The sequence below is a fragment of the Mobula birostris genome, chromosome 17, assembly GCF_030028105.1.
Source record: "Mobula birostris isolate sMobBir1 chromosome 17, sMobBir1.hap1, whole genome shotgun sequence".
Taxonomy (NCBI): domain Eukaryota; kingdom Metazoa; phylum Chordata; class Chondrichthyes; order Myliobatiformes; family Myliobatidae; genus Mobula; species Mobula birostris.
The window spans coordinates 56,229,366-56,246,139 of record NC_092386.1 but is presented as its reverse complement, the minus strand read 5'-3'; the positions used below and the strand labels follow the sequence as shown (position 1 = coordinate 56,246,139).

The following is a 16,774-nucleotide window of genomic DNA, read 5'->3' as shown; positions in this document are numbered from 1 at the left end:
GGGGGTCGATATTATTATTCCATGTAACCAAGTTTGAAAACTCAATAAAAATATATATATTTAAAAAATGGTTGAAAAGAGATAAATATTTAATGAATATACTGTTGGTGGCTGGTAAAAAGACTCTTACCAGGAAATGGTTATCACAGGAGAGCCCAACTTTAAACACATGGATGAAAATTACAATGGATACTTACAAAATGGAGAAGATAACAGCATCTGTCAATCATAAATTGGAACAATTTGATTCATACTGGGGAAAATGGTTTAACTACATTATTCTCACAAATCAATGAATATGTTGTAAAAAAGAGATCACTCCCTACTTGTACACAGTTTTCTTCTTGTTTGTTCTTTCTCTTCTATAAGTGTATACCTCAGATAAATACTATGTGGAGATTTGTGGCAAACAGGAACATATGATATATACATACAGTATCTAAAATACATCTTATGGAAATGTTTGTGTGATGCTGAATTTCAACAAAAAATAAATTACAAAAAAAATAAATAATATGATTGAATAGAGTTAATGTGAAATTACTTTAACTAATCTATCAAAGTTCTTTAAGGATGAATCTATTAGAATAGATGAGGGCAGCTAGAGGCTGTGCATTTGGACTTTCAAAACACCTTCAATAAGAATGTTAGAATTGTTTCAAATATAATGTGTTTCAATTGCCAACAGGAAAGAGGTTAACAAGGTTAGAGCTCATGGAATTAGCAGTTATATGTGAGCATGGAGCATGCAACTAAGAAAGATATACAAGGTCCATTGCTGTTCCATTCAATAGAATCACAGCAAATCTGATCTTTAGTCTCAACTCTACTTTCCTGCCTGATCCGCATAATCCAATAATCCCTCCCAGTTTTGAAAATATTTAATGAATCCCACATCCACAACTCTCCAGGATAATGAATGCCAAAGATTCACATCCCCCTAGAAGTGTTATTAGGTTTTTACAGCTGACTGTCTTCTTTTGTCTGATTCCCAGCTCCCACTTTAACAGGCATTCTGGATGTTCCCTGTGCCTCGTCCCACCATGTCTTCACCTGATGAGTCCTTCCGGCACACTTCCAAACTTCCAGCAAAATTATGGCAAGGGATTTTTTTTTTGTCACATTAGGCTAACTTCATATTGCAATAAATATATTTGATTTTTAAAAAGAATTAAAATGAAATGCCATGTAATTCCTACACTATATTTTGGGGAAAATTAAAAACACGAAGCTATCACAAAGCAACACACACACAAAGTGCTGGAGGAATTTAGCAGGTTAAGCAGCATCTATGGAAATGAATAAACTGTCAACGTTTTTAGGACTGAGAAGGAAGGGGGAGGTGCCAGAATTTAAAAAGTGGGGGGGGGGGGAGAGGGAGAAGGAGGATAGATAGAAGATGATAGGTGAAACCAAGTGGGTGGGAAAGGTAAAGAGCTAGAGAAGAAGGAATCTGATAGGAGAGTGGCCCATAGGAGAAAGGCAAGGAAGAGGGGACCAGGACAAAGGGATAAGCAGGTGGCCAGAGTGGGGAATAGAAGAAGAGGGAGGAAAACATTTTTTTACCAGAAGGATTTTTTACCAGAATTTTTTTACAAGGATGTTGCCAGGACTTGAGAAATTGAGTCACAGAGAAAGGTTGAATAGATTAGGACTTTATTCCCTGGAGCGTAGAAGAATGAGGGGAGATTTAATAGAGGTATATAAAATGATGATGGGTATAGATAGAGTGAATGCAAGCAGGCTTTTTCCACTGAGGCTGGGGGAGAAAAAAAACAGAAGACATGGGTTAAGGGTGAACGGGGAACATTGGGGGGGCTTCTTCACACAGAGAGTGGTGGGAGTGTGGAATGAGCTGCCAGATGAAGTGGTAAATGCAGGCTCACTTTTAACATTTAAGAAAAACTTGGACAGGTACATGGATGAGAGGTGTATGGAGGGATATGGTTCAGGTGCAGGTCAGTGGGACTAGGCAGAAAAATGGTTCGGCACCGCCAAGAAGGGCCAAAAGGCCTGTTTCTGTGCTGTAATGTTCTATGGTTCTATGGTTCTAAGGAGAAATCGATATTCCTGTCATCAGGTTGGAGGCTACCCAGATGGTACATAAGGTGTTGCTCCTCCAAGCTGGGAGCAGCCTCATTGTGGAGGTAGAAGAGACCATGGACTGACATGTCAGAATGGGAATGTGAATCGGAATTAAAATGTTTGGCCACCAGGAATTTCTGCTTTTGGCAGCTAGAACAGAGCTGCTCAATGAAGCGGTTCGCCAATTTATGATCTTTTTTGCCAATGTACAGGAGGCCACATCGGGAGCACCAAACATAATAGATGACCCCAGAAGATTCACAGGTGAAGACTGAAAACATGTTTTTCTTTTTTTAATATGTTCTGCAGACCAGTTCACTCTCTGCATTAGCTCTTTAAATTTCCCAACAGGTGAAATGGAAATGGAGTGATCAACTCTCATCTGTTGGTTTTGCTCTGCTCTGACATCTTGTGAGAACTCCTGTCTCAGGAACTATTATAGAGTCACAGACCCTTGTCAGAGGCTGAAGTCAAGACAACAGGAAGATAGAAATGTTCATCAGTTGGAAGGGCTTAAGTGAAGATCATTACAAAAACCTGAGATACTGGAAATCTAAAGTTAAAATAGAAAATGCTGGAAATGCTCTGTAGGTCAGGCTGCATCAGTGAAGGGTTAATGCTTCAGGTCAAAGATCCTTTGGCAGAACTGGGAAGAAGAGAAGCTTGTTAAGATTGCAGAGAGGGTGGGCTAGTGACAATATCTTTGATAGGGAAAAAAACAGAATGACCATGGGGATAAGATCTAGACAAGGTTCTGTGGTCAGTTAAAGACACTGTTTAAGTGATTTTCACTTTAAATTATTGTGGAGTTTTAGTTTAACGAGACAAGTTTCTTTAAAAAAATGAATACGGTACATCTGCTATTGCTCTCTGTAATATCTTGATCTGCCAGATCTCTCATCCAACTCAGTGGCAGAATCATTTGGTCTCCGAACAGCAAATTAACCACATCAATTCCAATTGCACCCAATAATATTAATGAAGATAAACATTCAAAACATTGCAGTGAGAACACCTTGAACACCTTGAAGTTATCAGCCTTAAACCAAGGATATTTAATTTTTCCCCAATGCATCCCAACCAAGGAACAAACAAATCTGCTGGGAGAACTCCACAGATCAAGCAGCATCTGTGGGAGGAAAGGAATTGTCAGCATTTTCAGTTAAAACCCTGCTTCGGGACTGAGAGTGGAGTGGCGAGGTGAGGCGAGATGGCCAGCGGACAAGAGGATGGGAGAGGCGAGGAAGGACTCTGAGGTGATTGGTGGACTGAGGTGCACGTAGTGCCGGATGGCAGAGGTGAGCAGCATAGGAGATGGAAATCTGTGACAGGTGAATGATAGATGGATACTGACAAAGGGAAAAAGGAAAAGTGTGTGTGTGTGTGTTCAGATGGAGCAAGGTGAAGGAAGGAGTGTGAAGATGGAGACAGCTGCACCTTGCTTCACGAGTTTTTTTTCTTCTCCCACAGATCCTGCTGGAACTGCTGGGTTCTTCCAGCTGATTGTTTATTGCTCCAGGTTCCAGCATCTACAATCTCCATCCTAACCAAGTGTTTGCCCAACTCCATTTCTAGGGTGGAAGAGGTTAAATCCACAATGATCTCCAGGCTCTTGCTCCAGTGCCTTACTGGCTTGATTTAAAACGATCAATTCCATTCATTATGACGAGGTTTGATCGGTTTGCAGATCCGAACTGCCCGCCTAGCGTTGCAATCTCCGTGTCAGGGCGAGGTGGTGCTGGTGCTGGTGCTGGTGCCGGGACTGTGCGCCGTCAGTGGGCCGATCTCACCAGCAGGGGACGGAAGGTGTCCAGCGGATCTCTCCGAACAAGGCTGGCGTTTCCGTCGTCCTCCAGTCGCCGGTTTCTCGGAGTCGCCTCAGTGCTGTCGTCGGTGTCTCGCCTGGTTATGGCCAGCTCGGCTCAGCAGCAGCACAGTGTCTCGTTGTTCTTCGTCCAGGAGGATCAGAAGGGGGGAGTTCATTTCTCCAATTCGCTGCAGAGTGAACAGCCACTGAAACTGCTAGTGGAAACAGAGGAGGGGGGAGCGGAACTGCGCGTGATTGACGGTAAGTTTTGCTGCCTTTAGCTGCAGCTGGATCACAGGCTCCCGGCAGTTTACTTCCCTCTGCCTCGTACACTGCAATTGCCAATGCGTGCTCCATGCGCCGCAGGTAGACGTCGAGCCTGCACTAACGTGCAACCTTCTCCTGCAGATCCTGTGTGGGCTCTATTGTGTGTATTTTAAATGGCAGGAGGCAAATGGGCGGGCGCAGTCCTGCTTTAGTTATTGGGAAGGTTAGTAAGCACCCATATTACTTAGAGTACGCCTGAGTATTTCATGCCATATCAAAATTATCTTCCGGTTGTAGGGGTGAGGAAAGCGTCTTACCGCACCCCTAACTTCAGAACATTTCAGACTCTCGATCGGTAGCTGATAGTCGCCAATCTCTGCCTGGGTATTCATCTGGAGTTATCTAACACCATTCTGTGAGCACTTAATCACTTAGTGAGGTATTTGGCTCATTTCGTCGTGTTTTTAAAATATACAGTCAGAGGTAATGTAACTGCGAATTTTGTGATTTGAAATTCACAATATGACGTCAGTAGGAGACTAACAACGACAATTCGTCGGGTAGGGATGAACATGCTACAAATCCCTGTCTGCAGATCCAACCCACAATTGCTGATACAATAGCGGTTGCAGTTTACGTTTGTAATCACGAGGTGCTGTCAGCGTGTGTTTGTCTTACGCAGTGAAACTGACAACAACTTATATGTAGAGTGGTAACTTAAAGCTTCTGAAGTTCTTTCAAGAAGGCGAATCCTTGCATGCTGTCAGGCCCTGATGGTGTACCTGGTAAGGCACTGAAAACCTGTGCCAACCAACTGGTGGGAGTGTTCAAGGACATCTGTGATCTCTCACTGGTGCTGTTGGAGGTTCCCACCTGCTTCGAAAGAGCAACAATCATACCCATGCCCAAGAAGAGCAGCGTGAGTGGCCTCAACCACTATCATCCAGTGGCACTGACATATACTGTGATGAAGAGCTCTGAGAGGTTGCTTATGAACAGAATCAACTCCTGCCTAAGCAAGGACCTGGACACACTGCAATTTGCCTACCACCACAGTAAGTCTTCAGCGAATGCAATGTCACTGACTCTCCGCTGGCCCTTGCAATACCTACATCAGGCTGTTTACTGACTACAGCTCAGCCTTCAACACCATTGTACCCTCAGTATTAATCAACAAGCTCCAGAAACCTAGGTCTCTGTACCTTTCCCTGCAACTGGATTCTTCGCTTCCTCATTGAGAGACCACAGTCAGTGTGATCCTCGCTGACAATCAACACTGACGCACCTCGAGGATGTGTGCTTCGCCCACTGCTGTACTCTCTCTACACCCATGACTGTGTGGCAAGGCATGACTCAAACGCCATCTGTAAATTTGCCAATGACTCAACTGGTCTCTCAACTCTTCTGTCTTGCCGCCATTACAGACATTTACACCACACACTGCATTCGCAAAGCTAACAGCATTGTGAAGAACCCTATGCACCCCTCATACAATCTTTTCTCCCTCCTGCCATCTGGCAAAAGGTATCGAAGCATTCGGGCTTTCACGACCAGGCTGTGTAACAGTTTCTTCCCCCAAGCCATTAGACTCCTCAATTCCCAGAGTCTAGTCTGACACCAACCCACCTACACACACACCATTAAACACCACTCCACTCCCTTTGCAATTTTTGCTCATTTCTTTCTCAATTCCTGCTAAAACATTGTTTTACATTTACATTTACATCATTTATTATTATATTGTAAATTGTCCTTTACTGTGCCTATTGCCTTGTTTATTAATTATTGTACTGTCTTGCACTGTTTTGTGCATTTTATGTAGTCCCGTGTAGGCCTGAAGTCTAATGAAGTTTTGTGTTGTTTCACATAGTCTAGTGTAGCTTTGAGTTGTTTCACATAGTCTAGTGTAGTTTTGTGTTGTTTCACGTAGTCTAGTGTAGTTTTGTATTGTTTCATGTAGCACCATGGTCCTGGAGGATTGTTGTTTCGTTTTTACCGTGTACTGTACCAGCAGTTATGGTTGAAATGACAATAAAAGCGACTTGACTTGGTGATCAGTTGGTTGAGTGGTTGATTTGTTGATTTCAACAATCTTGCACTCAATGCCAGTAAGTCCAAGGAATTGATTGTGGACTTCAGAAAGGGGAAGTTGAGGGAACACACCCCAGTCATCATCAAGGGAGCAGTAGTGCAGTGGATGAGCAGTTGCAATTTCCAGGGTGTCAACACTTCTGAGGATCTATCCTGGGCCTAACTTATTGATACAATTACAGAGAAGGCACAGCAGTGGCTATATTTAATTAGGAATTTGAGGAGTCTTGGTATGTCACCAAAGACTCTCGCAAATTTCTGGAGATGTACCATGGAGATCATTCTAACTGGTTGCATCACCATCTGGCATGGAGGAGCCACTGCACAATATTGCAGAAGGTTGCAGATTCAGCAGGCTCCATCATGAGCTCTAGCCTCCCCAGCATCGAGGACACCTTCAAAAGGCGATGCCTCAAAAAGGCAGCATCCATTATAAAGAACTCCCGTTACCCAGGACATGCCCTCATCTCACTGATACAATGGAAGAGGAGGTACTGGAGCTTGAAGAGAGACACTCAACATTTTAGGAATAGTGTCTTCCCCACCCCTATCAGACCTCCAAATGGACAATGAACCCATGTATACTACCTCACTATTTTTTTCTTTTTATGCTCTCCTTTTGTGCTGTAATTTCTTACTGTAATTTATAGTTTTTATTGTTATGCATTGCAGTGTACAGCTGCAATAAAACAACAAATCTCATGACGTATGCAAGTGATATTAAACCTGATTTCCAATATTCTGTCCCTCCAGGATTTGTTTTCTAAAATACAAACTTCAGATACTTTATACTTCATACTTTATTGTCGCCAAACAATTGATACTAGAACGTACAATCATCACAGCAATATTTGATTCTGCGCTTCCCGCTCCCTGGATTACAAATATTAAATATTAAAAATATTAAAAATAGTAAAAAATTAGTAAATATTAAAAATTTAAATTATAAATCATAAGTAGAAAGTAGAAAAATGGAAAGTAAGGTAGTGCAAAAAAACCGAGAGGCAGGTCCGGATATTTGGAGGGTATGGACCAGATCCGGGTCAGGATCCATTCAGCAGTCTTATCGCAGTTGGAAAGAAGCTGTTCCCAAATCTGGCCATACGAGTCTTCAAGTTCCTGAGCCTGCTCCCAGAGGGAAGAGGGACAAAAAGTGTGTTGGCTGGGTGGGTCGTGTCCTTGATTATCCTGGCAGCACTGCTCCGACAGTGTGCGGTGTAAAGTGAGTACAAGGACGGAAGATTGGTTTGTGTGATTTGCTGCGCCGTGTTCACGATCTTCTGCAGCTTCTTTCAGTCTTGGACAGGACAACTTCCATACCAGGTTGTGATGCACCCTAGAAGAATGCTTTCTATGGTGCATCTATAAAAATTAGTGAGGGTTTTATGGGACAGGCCAAATTTCTTTAGTTTTCTCAGGAAGTAGAGGTGCTAGTGGGCCTTCTTGGCAGTGAACTCTGCTTGGTTGGACCAAGTCAGGTCATTTGTGATACTGACTCCGAGGAACTTAAAGCTTTTGACCTGTTCCACTTGCGCACCACCGATGTAAATTGGGTCGTGCAGTCCGCTACTCCAGAACTTCTGAAGTCAACAACCAATTCCTTCATCTTGTTGACGTTGAGGGATAGGTTATTGTCTTCGCACCATGCCACCAGGTTCTTAATTTCCTTTCTGTACTCAAACTCATCATTACCGGAGATACGGCCTACAATTGTTGTTTCATCAGCAAACTTATATATTGAGTTTGATGGAAACTTGGCTACACAATCATGGGTGTACAGTGAGTACAGCAGAGGGCTGAGTACACAGCCTTGTGGGGCACCGGTGCTCAGAGTGATGGTAGAGGAGAGCTTGTCCCCAATTTTTACAGCCTGGGTCCTGTCTTGAAGATCCAGCTGCAGATCTGAGTACTAAGGCCCAGGTTCCGGAGCCTTATAATATAATATTTTCACAAGAATTGCGTACTGATACTGTAAATGCTCAAGTTAAGCTTCCTGTAATGATTGCATGCTAAAACATTGCTGCTTAATACCTCTCCTGAATTAAAAAAATAGTTTTTGGAATTTGTAACACTCATTTCATGTCGTGGAGTTTATTGTCATGTGCACATGTATACTGATACAGGTACAAGGAGAAACCTTGAAGTAACATCACAAACATGTAAGTAGAGACAACACACAGAATATAAATTATGCAAGACAGTGAGAAGAGAAAAAGACTTCAAAAACAAACATTAGTGCAAAAAAAAGGCACAGAGACAAGTCTATGATCAGGCAAGAAGTCGTCCACAGTTCTCCATTGCTGAGGTTGAATTAAGGTGGTTCAAGAATCTGATGGTTCAAAAGTGAATGATTTAAAAATTGAATGGATTGTAAATCTTTTAAAATGAATTAAATATAAGAATATATAATTCATTTTTGCCTTAATTTCACACAACATACAACCGTCCAGCTAGCATACTGAGAGATTGCAGATGCCGGAATCTGGAGCAACAGATGATGTGCCAGAGGAACACAGTGGGTCAGGCAGCTTCTGTGGGAAGAAAGAAATTGTTACATTTCAGATCAAAACCCGGCATCAGTACTACAGATGCTGCATGACCTGCTGAGTTCTTCCAGTGCTTTGTAGAGAGGATGATATGTTGGGGTCTGTAGTGAAGAAGTTATTTCCTGGTGATTATATTTGGTCTTATCAACACAACCAGACTGATGGAGAGGAGTAGCTACAGGGAGCCCAACTAAATTCCAAGATTTTGCTTTTACGCCTCTGGAATTGTAAATGCCCTTCATTTTTCAGCTTGGATATTCTCTCTTGATTACCAGAGTGCAGAACAGCCGTTTGCACTGGAGACATTTGTGTGATGTTGAAATACATGAGAAATGAAAGATAATAGCTTTGAGGTGCACAGGTAACAAGGGTACAGCTGAGAATGAGCTATGCCAAAGTTACATGAATCTGACCTTGTACTGTGACTGTAATTAGGAAATTGAGGAGCTGGGGAGGACAGGGCAAGTAATAGACATTTTACTCAAAAAGCAGGGGAAAGTGAAAAGTAAAATCCTTGCTTGGTTCTGTAAACTACCTCCTATATTTTGGCTCCAACGTGTTTTACCTATGGCCCACTTTCTCAAACACGATCTTTTATTTGTCTGGGTAATGGAAGTAATTCTGAGTTTTGGATTCACACAAGTTGTTCTGCTCGCTGGTAAATTATCAGCAGCACTGCTTCTGCAAGATCCCTGAAGTCCACTGGCAGGAAAGACTGATTCATGTCAAGGTCCATGTCCAGTACTGAGATTACGTTCATCTGGGTGGACCACAATATTCACACATCTACACCAGACTGTCAAGGTGCACTCTACTCTGAGCTTCACCATGGTGGGCTACTTACTGGATTACAGAAAAAATTGATCCGGGTACATTGCCAAGGCAACTGCAATAGGTCTGTAGTGCAGCTAGTGGAGCTGCTGCCCTGTAGATCGGGTAACCCCAATTTAGCAACACAAACAGGAGGAAATCTGCAGATGCTGGAATTTCAAGCAACGCACATAAAAGTTGCTGGTGAACACAGCAGGCCAGGCAGCATCTCTAGGAAGAGGTACAGTCGACGTTTCAGGCCGAGACCCTTCGTCAGGACTAACTGAAAGAAGAGATAGTAAGAGATTTGAAAGTGGGAGGGGGAGGATGAGATCCAAAATGATAGGAGAAGACAGGAGGGGGAGGGATGGAGCCAAGAGCTGGACAGTTGATTGGCAAAAGGGATATGAGAGGATCATGGGACGGGAGGCCTAGGGAGAAAGAAAGGGGGAGGGGGGAAGCCCAGAGGATGGGCAAGGGGTATAGTGAGAGGGACAGAGGGAGAAAAAGGAGAGAGAGGGAAAAAGAATATAGATATATAAAATAATAAATAAATAACAGATGGGGTATGAGGGGGAGGTGGGGCATTAACGGAAGTTAGAGAGGTCAGTGCCCTGACTTTGGATGCTGCCTTTGCTGTGTTTGCATGTTTTTGTGTGTCAGCTTGGTTTTCTTCTTCCAGGTGCTCCTTTCATCCCAACAATGTGTGTAAGTCAGTTGACAGCTGTAAAATTCCATTGGGGCGTTGTTAGTTAATGGGAATGTGGGTGATTTATGGTTGGTTGAGCTCAGTGGCTGAAGGGTGTTTTACAATGTGTCTTACTCAGCATGTTCCAATCTTTGTATTCTATGTAGTAGAAAATGTTTAAAATATTGGTTAATAATCAGAGTCAAAGAACACTACAACACAGAAACAGGCTCTTCAGCCCATCTAGTCTGTACCAAACAGTTAATCTGTCTAGTCCCTTCGGCCTGCACCCAACTATAGCTCTCCGTAACATTCACATCCATGTACTTATCAAAGTTTCTCTTAAATGTCAAAATTGAGCCCACATCTCCCAGTTGCGGTGGCAGCTTGTTCCACATTCTCACCACCTTCTGAATGAAGATGTTCCCCTTAAACATTTCACCTTTCACCCTTAACCCATAACCTCTGGTTGTAGTCTCACCCAACCTCAGTGGAAAAAGCCCTGTCTATACCCTTCATAATTTTGTATACTCTATCAAATCTCCCGTCGATGTTCTACATTCCAGGGAATGAAGTCTGAATCTATTTAATCTTTCCCTATAACTCAGGTCCTCAAGTCCTGGCAACATCCTTGTAAATTTTCTCTCTACTCTTTCAATCTTATTTACATCTTTCCTTTAGGTAGACGACCAAAACTGCACACAATGCTCCAAATTGGGCCTCACCAACATCTTATACAATTTCGACATAACATCCCAACTCCTGTACTCAATACATTGATTTATGGAGGCCAATGTGCCAAAAGCTTTCTTTATGACACTATCTACCTGTGATGCCATTTTAAAGGACTTATAGATCCGTTTTCCCAGATCCCTCTGTTCTACTGCACTCCTCAGTGCCCTACTGCTCACAGTGAAAGACCAACCATGGTTGGACCTCCCAAAGTACAACACCTCACACTTGTCTACATTAAATTCCATCTGCCATTTTTCAGCCCATTTTTCCAGCTGATCCAGATCTTACTGCAAGCTCTGATGGTCTTCCTCGCTACCCACTACACCTCTAATCATGGTGTCATCCGGAAATTTGCTGATCCAGTTTACCACATTATCATCATCCTCTAGATTGTTGATATAGATGACAAACAATAACGGTCCCAGCGCTGATTCCTGCGGCACACCACTAGTCACAGGCCTCTGTTCAGAGAGGCAACCATCTAGTACCACTCCCTGCTCCTCTGGTGAATCCTATGTCTAATCCAGTTTACTACGTCGTCTTGAATGCCAAGCAACTAAAACAACTTGACCAACTTCCCATGTGGGATCTTGTCAAAGGCCTTGCTGAAGTCCATGTAGACAACATTCACTGCCTTGCTTTCATTAACTTTCCTGGTAACTTCCTCGAAAAACTCTATAAGATTGGGTAGACATGACCTACCATGCTCAAACCCATGTTGACACTCCCTAATCAGTCCCTGTCCATCCAGATCCTTATATGTGCAGTCCCTTAGAATCCATAACTTTTCTACTACTGATGTCAGGTTATAATTTCCTGACTCATTCTTAGAGTCTTATTTAAATAACAGAACAACATTAACTATCTTCCAATCCTCCCGCATCTCACCCGTGGCTAAGAATGTCTTAAGTATTTCTACTAGAGCCCCTGGAATTTCTGCACTAGCTTTGCGTAGGGTCCGAGGGAACACATTGTCAGGCCCTGGGAATTTATCCACCCTAATTTGCCTCAAGGCAGCAAACACTTCCTCTGTAATCTATATAGGGTCCATGACCTAGCTGCTGCTTTGCCTCACTCTGTGTCCATCTTATGAGTAAATACAGATGCAAAAAATACATGTAAGCCAGGGGTTCCCAACCTTTTTTTATGTCATGGAGCCCTACCATTAACCGAGGGGTCTGTGGATCCCAGGTTGGGAACCCCTGATTTAATATCTCTCCCATCTCTTTTGACTCCATGCATAGATTACCACACTGATCTTCCAGAGGACCAGTTTTGTCCCTTGTTCTCCTTTTGCTCTTAGTATACCTGTAGGAGCCCTAAGGATTCTCCTTCACCTTGTCTGCTAGAGTAACCTCGTGCCTTCTTTTTGCCCTCCTGATTTCCTTCTTAAGTATTCTGTTGCTTTTCTTGTATTCCTCAAGTACTTGATTTGGTCCTACCAGCCTATACCTGCTATGCACCTCCTCCTTTTTCAATATTTCTCAAAACCAAGGTTCCCTAAACCTGTCACCCTTGCTTTTATCCTAACAGGAACGTACAAACTCTGAACTCTCAAAATTCCACTTTTAAAGGTCTTCCACTTACCAAGTACAGCTTTACCAGAAAACTACCTGTCTCAATACACACTTGCCAGATCCTTTCTAATACCATCAGAATTGGCCGTCCTCCAATTTAGAATCTCAACCAGAGGACCAGATCTGTCCTTTTCCATGATTACGTTGAAGCTAATGGCATTATGGTCACTAGATGCAAAGTTGTTCCCCTACAACTTCTGTCACCTGCCCTAATTGGAGATCTGGCATCACACTCTGTTGATTTGGGACTTCCGTATGCTCATTAAGGAGGCTTTCCCCTGAACATATTTGACAAACTTTTTCCCATCCAGCCCTTTTACATCATGGGAGTCCCAGTCAATATGTGGGTTATTAAAATCACTTACTATCACAACCTTATGTTTCTTGTAATTGTCTGCGATCTCTCTACAAATTTGTTCCTCTAATTCCCACAGACTGTCCGGTGGCCTGTAATATAGCCCATTAACATAGTCATGTCTTTCTTATTCCTCAGTTCTACCCATAAAGCCTCCTTAGACAAGCTCTTCAGTCTGTTGAAAGAGCACTGTCACGACATTTTCCCTGACAGTAATGCCACCCGTCCACCTTTAATCCCTCCTACTCTATCATGTGTAAAACAACGGAACCCCAGAACACTGAGCTACCAGTCCTGCCCCTCCTGCAGCCAAGACTCACTAATGGCTACAATGCCATAATTCCAAGGGCTGATCCATGTCCTAAGCTCATCCGCCTTTCCGACAATACTCCTTGCATGGAAATATACACAGCTCAGAACATTAGCCCCACTTTGATCCTAACTTTGATTGTAGGCTTAACAACAACTTTCTCCACAACCACTCTACTATCTGTCCTGGTGCTCTGGTTCCCATCCCCCTGCAACTCTAATTTAAACCCTCCTCCCCCACTAGTGCAGCATTAACACACCTTCCCGTAAGAATAGTAGTCCCCCTGCAGTTCAGGTGCAAACAATCCCTTCTGTACAGGCCCCACCTTCCCTAGAAGAGAGTTTAGTAATCTAAAAATCTGAAGCCCTCCCTCCTGCACCATCTCCTTAGCCATGTGTTAAACTGTATGACCATCCTGTGTGTGCCCTCACTAGCACGTGGCACAGGTAGCAATCCTGTGATCACAACCTTGGGTGTCCTGTCCTTTAACTTAGCGTCTAACTCCCTGAACTCACTTTGCAGGACCTCGTCACCCCTCCTACCCATGTCATTCGTACTGATGCAGATAATGATCCCTGGCCACTCACCCTCCCACTTAATAATGCTCACCTCTCACCTCTTCTTCGCCTCTCCCCCCCCCCCCCAGAGCCACAGACCCAAACTCAGTGCCAGAGACCTGACTGCTGTGGCTTTTCAAGTCATTCCCACCCCAACCCCCACCCCCACCCCCAGCAGTATACCTGTTTTTGAAGGGAACAGCCACAGAAGTATTCCGCACTCCCTATCCCTATTCCCTCCTCCTGACGGTCACCCAGTTACTTGGGTCCTACACCTTAGGTGTAACTACCTCCATATATGTCCTGTCTATCAACCCCTGGGCTTCCTGAATGATCCAGAGTTTATCAAGTTCCAGCTCTAACTCCTTAACACAGTCTGTTAAAAGCTGCAGCTGGATGCACTTCTTGCGAGTGCAGTCATGAGGGAGACTCGAGGTCTCCCTGCCTTCCCACATCCCACAAGAGGAACATTCCAGTATCCTGCCTGGCATCTCCACTGCTGTAGGCGTGCAACAAGAAGGAAATAAAGAATAAATAGTGAAAAAAAATTACCTACTGCCTATGCCTCTCCTCGCTGAAACCTCGATGAGCCAAAGCCTCAGCTCCCTACTCTAATACTGGCCCATTCGCACAATGGCCACTCTGCTTATAGCTAACTTACATTTTGGATTTTCCCAAGTGCCTAATTATGCCCAATCCAATGTTTCCTTGGGAACTGTGGCATGCAAAATGTGCCGACTGCCCCACTTGCTTCTTTTAAACTCTTTCTCTCTCTCTACGCAATCCAATCCAATTGTGCCTTTTACCTTGTGGAGTGCTGTCTCAGAGAATTCTTCTAAGTTACCAGTTGCTTACGATGCTTGATAATGTCATCTCTGCTGAGTTATTATTGCACTGATTTATTGTATGAACTAATACGCAATAGTTGGCATTTCCTTTAATAGCTGCCAATTAAATGTAAAGGCGTCTCAAATCTCAAGAGAAATAACTGATGTCAAGTTCTGTATAATTCACAAAAATACTTTGAAATTGCAAATAAGATTCTGTAATCTGCAATTTAAATTATCTAAGTATATATTTGAAAAATCTTCTTGATATTATTAAAGTTATTCGAGTCTGCGCGGAATAAATTAAAAGCAGTCTATATGATCCATCGCAAACTCCAATTTATTTCTGTTCAAATTTCTCTTGTAGATAACTGTTGCATTGGAAATCTGAATTATTTCAGCAAAACTTGATTCAATTTCATCAAGTTTATTGATCCTGTTCTTCATGTATAATTTCAAATTAAAGCTTTCACTTCCTCTGATGCTCGTCTTACCTCCTGCATGTTTCAAATGCTCTGGTTTCCAATAAATGTCACCTGTTCCTGTTATACCACCTTAGAGGTGTATTGATCTTTTTCTCTTGAACTTCTCTAGTGCGTCATACAGAAATATTGGCACTGGTAAAGTTATGTTTATAACACTAAAATCTTACATTCAGTACAAGCACAAATACACTTCTTTGTCACTCGCTCCTTAACTGGCTGGGATAAAATTAACTTTAGAAATGCACAAGAGTCTAAGGGCGATAGGACTGTGCGGTTATAGATGTAGGAGGGGAAGATACGATGGAAGGATTTAAAAACATGGGTAAAAATTGAAACATTCTAAATCCAAGACCATCATAGTTCAGGAAGCAGACATTTGTTATGTGGATCTGGTGAGAATTAGGATATAGAACAGAACATTACAGCACACGATATTATGCCAACCATTTAGAACATAGAGCGGTACAGCACAGGAACAGGCCATTCAGGCCATAATGTTGTGCTGAACCAGCTAAAAAGCAAATGAAAAATGTCCAAAACACTAATCCTCCTACCTACACAATGTCTATATCCCTCCATCTTCCTTACATCTATGTGCCTATCCAAACATCTCTTAAAAGCCTCTAATGTATTTGCCTCTCCCACCATACCAGGCAACACATTCCAGTTATCCATGACTCTCTGAGTAAAGAAAACTTAGCCCTCGCATCCCTGTTGAACCTACCCTCTCTCACCTTCAATGCATGCCTTCGGATATGAGACATTTCTACCCTGGGAAACAGATACTCCCTGTCTACTCTATCTATGCCTCTCATAATCTTATAAACCTCCATCAGATCTCCCCTCTGCCTCTGTCACTCCAGAGAAAACAACCCAAGTTTATTTAGCCTTTCATATTCACACATGCCTCTAAACCAGGCGGCATCCAGATAAACCTCTTCTGCACCCTCTCCGAAGCCTCAATATCCTTCCTATAGTGGGATGATCAGAAATGTGCACAATACTCCAGATGTGGCTGAACTAGAGTTTTATAAAGTTGCAACATAACCTCTTGACTTTTGAACTCAATGCTTTGAATAATGAAAGCAAGCATTCCATAAGCCTTCTTAACCACCTTATTGACCTGCGTGGCCACTTTCAGGGAGCTATGAACTTGGATCCCAACATCTCTCTGCTCAGCAACAATTTAGCAGCATACTGTCTCGTTGCATTTGCCCTACCAAGCTGCAACACCTCACATTTATCTGACTTAAACTCTATCTGCCATTTGTCTGCCCGTATTTGCAACTGATCTATATTGCACTGTATTCTTTGCCAGTCTTCTGCACTATCCACAACTCCGCCAATCTTGGTATTATCCACAAACTTACTAATCCACCCATCTACATTTTCAACCAGGTCATTTATATAGATCGCAATCAGCAGAGGTTCTAGCTCTGATCCCTGTGGAACACCACTAGTTACAGACCTCCAGCTCAAACAAGACCCTTCAACCACTACCCTCTGTCTTCTATGTGCAAGCCAGTTCCGAATCCAAACAACCATTTTGCTACAGATCTCATGCCTCTTAATCTTCTGGATTAGTTTCCCATGAGGGACTTTGACAAACACCTTACTAAAATCCATGTAGCCAA

General features: G+C 42.9%; 1 protein-coding gene across 2 annotated transcripts in view; it reads left to right on the top strand.

Moving 5' to 3' along the window:
• The first annotated feature begins 3,880 nt into the window (after positions 1-3,880).
• carm1l (coactivator-associated arginine methyltransferase 1, like) overlaps positions 3,881-16,774 on the top strand; it is a 68,583-nt gene continuing 55,689 nt past the window's right edge. The window contains exon 1 of one of the 2 annotated variants that reach the window (XM_072281755.1): positions 3,881-4,153. In XM_072281755.1, coding sequence (XP_072137856.1) covers positions 3,994-4,153 — 160 coding nt within the window. In that variant the 5' untranslated portion in view covers positions 3,881-3,993. The remainder of the gene's footprint in view (positions 4,154-16,774) is intronic. The other variant, XM_072281756.1, reaches the window with a different exon arrangement.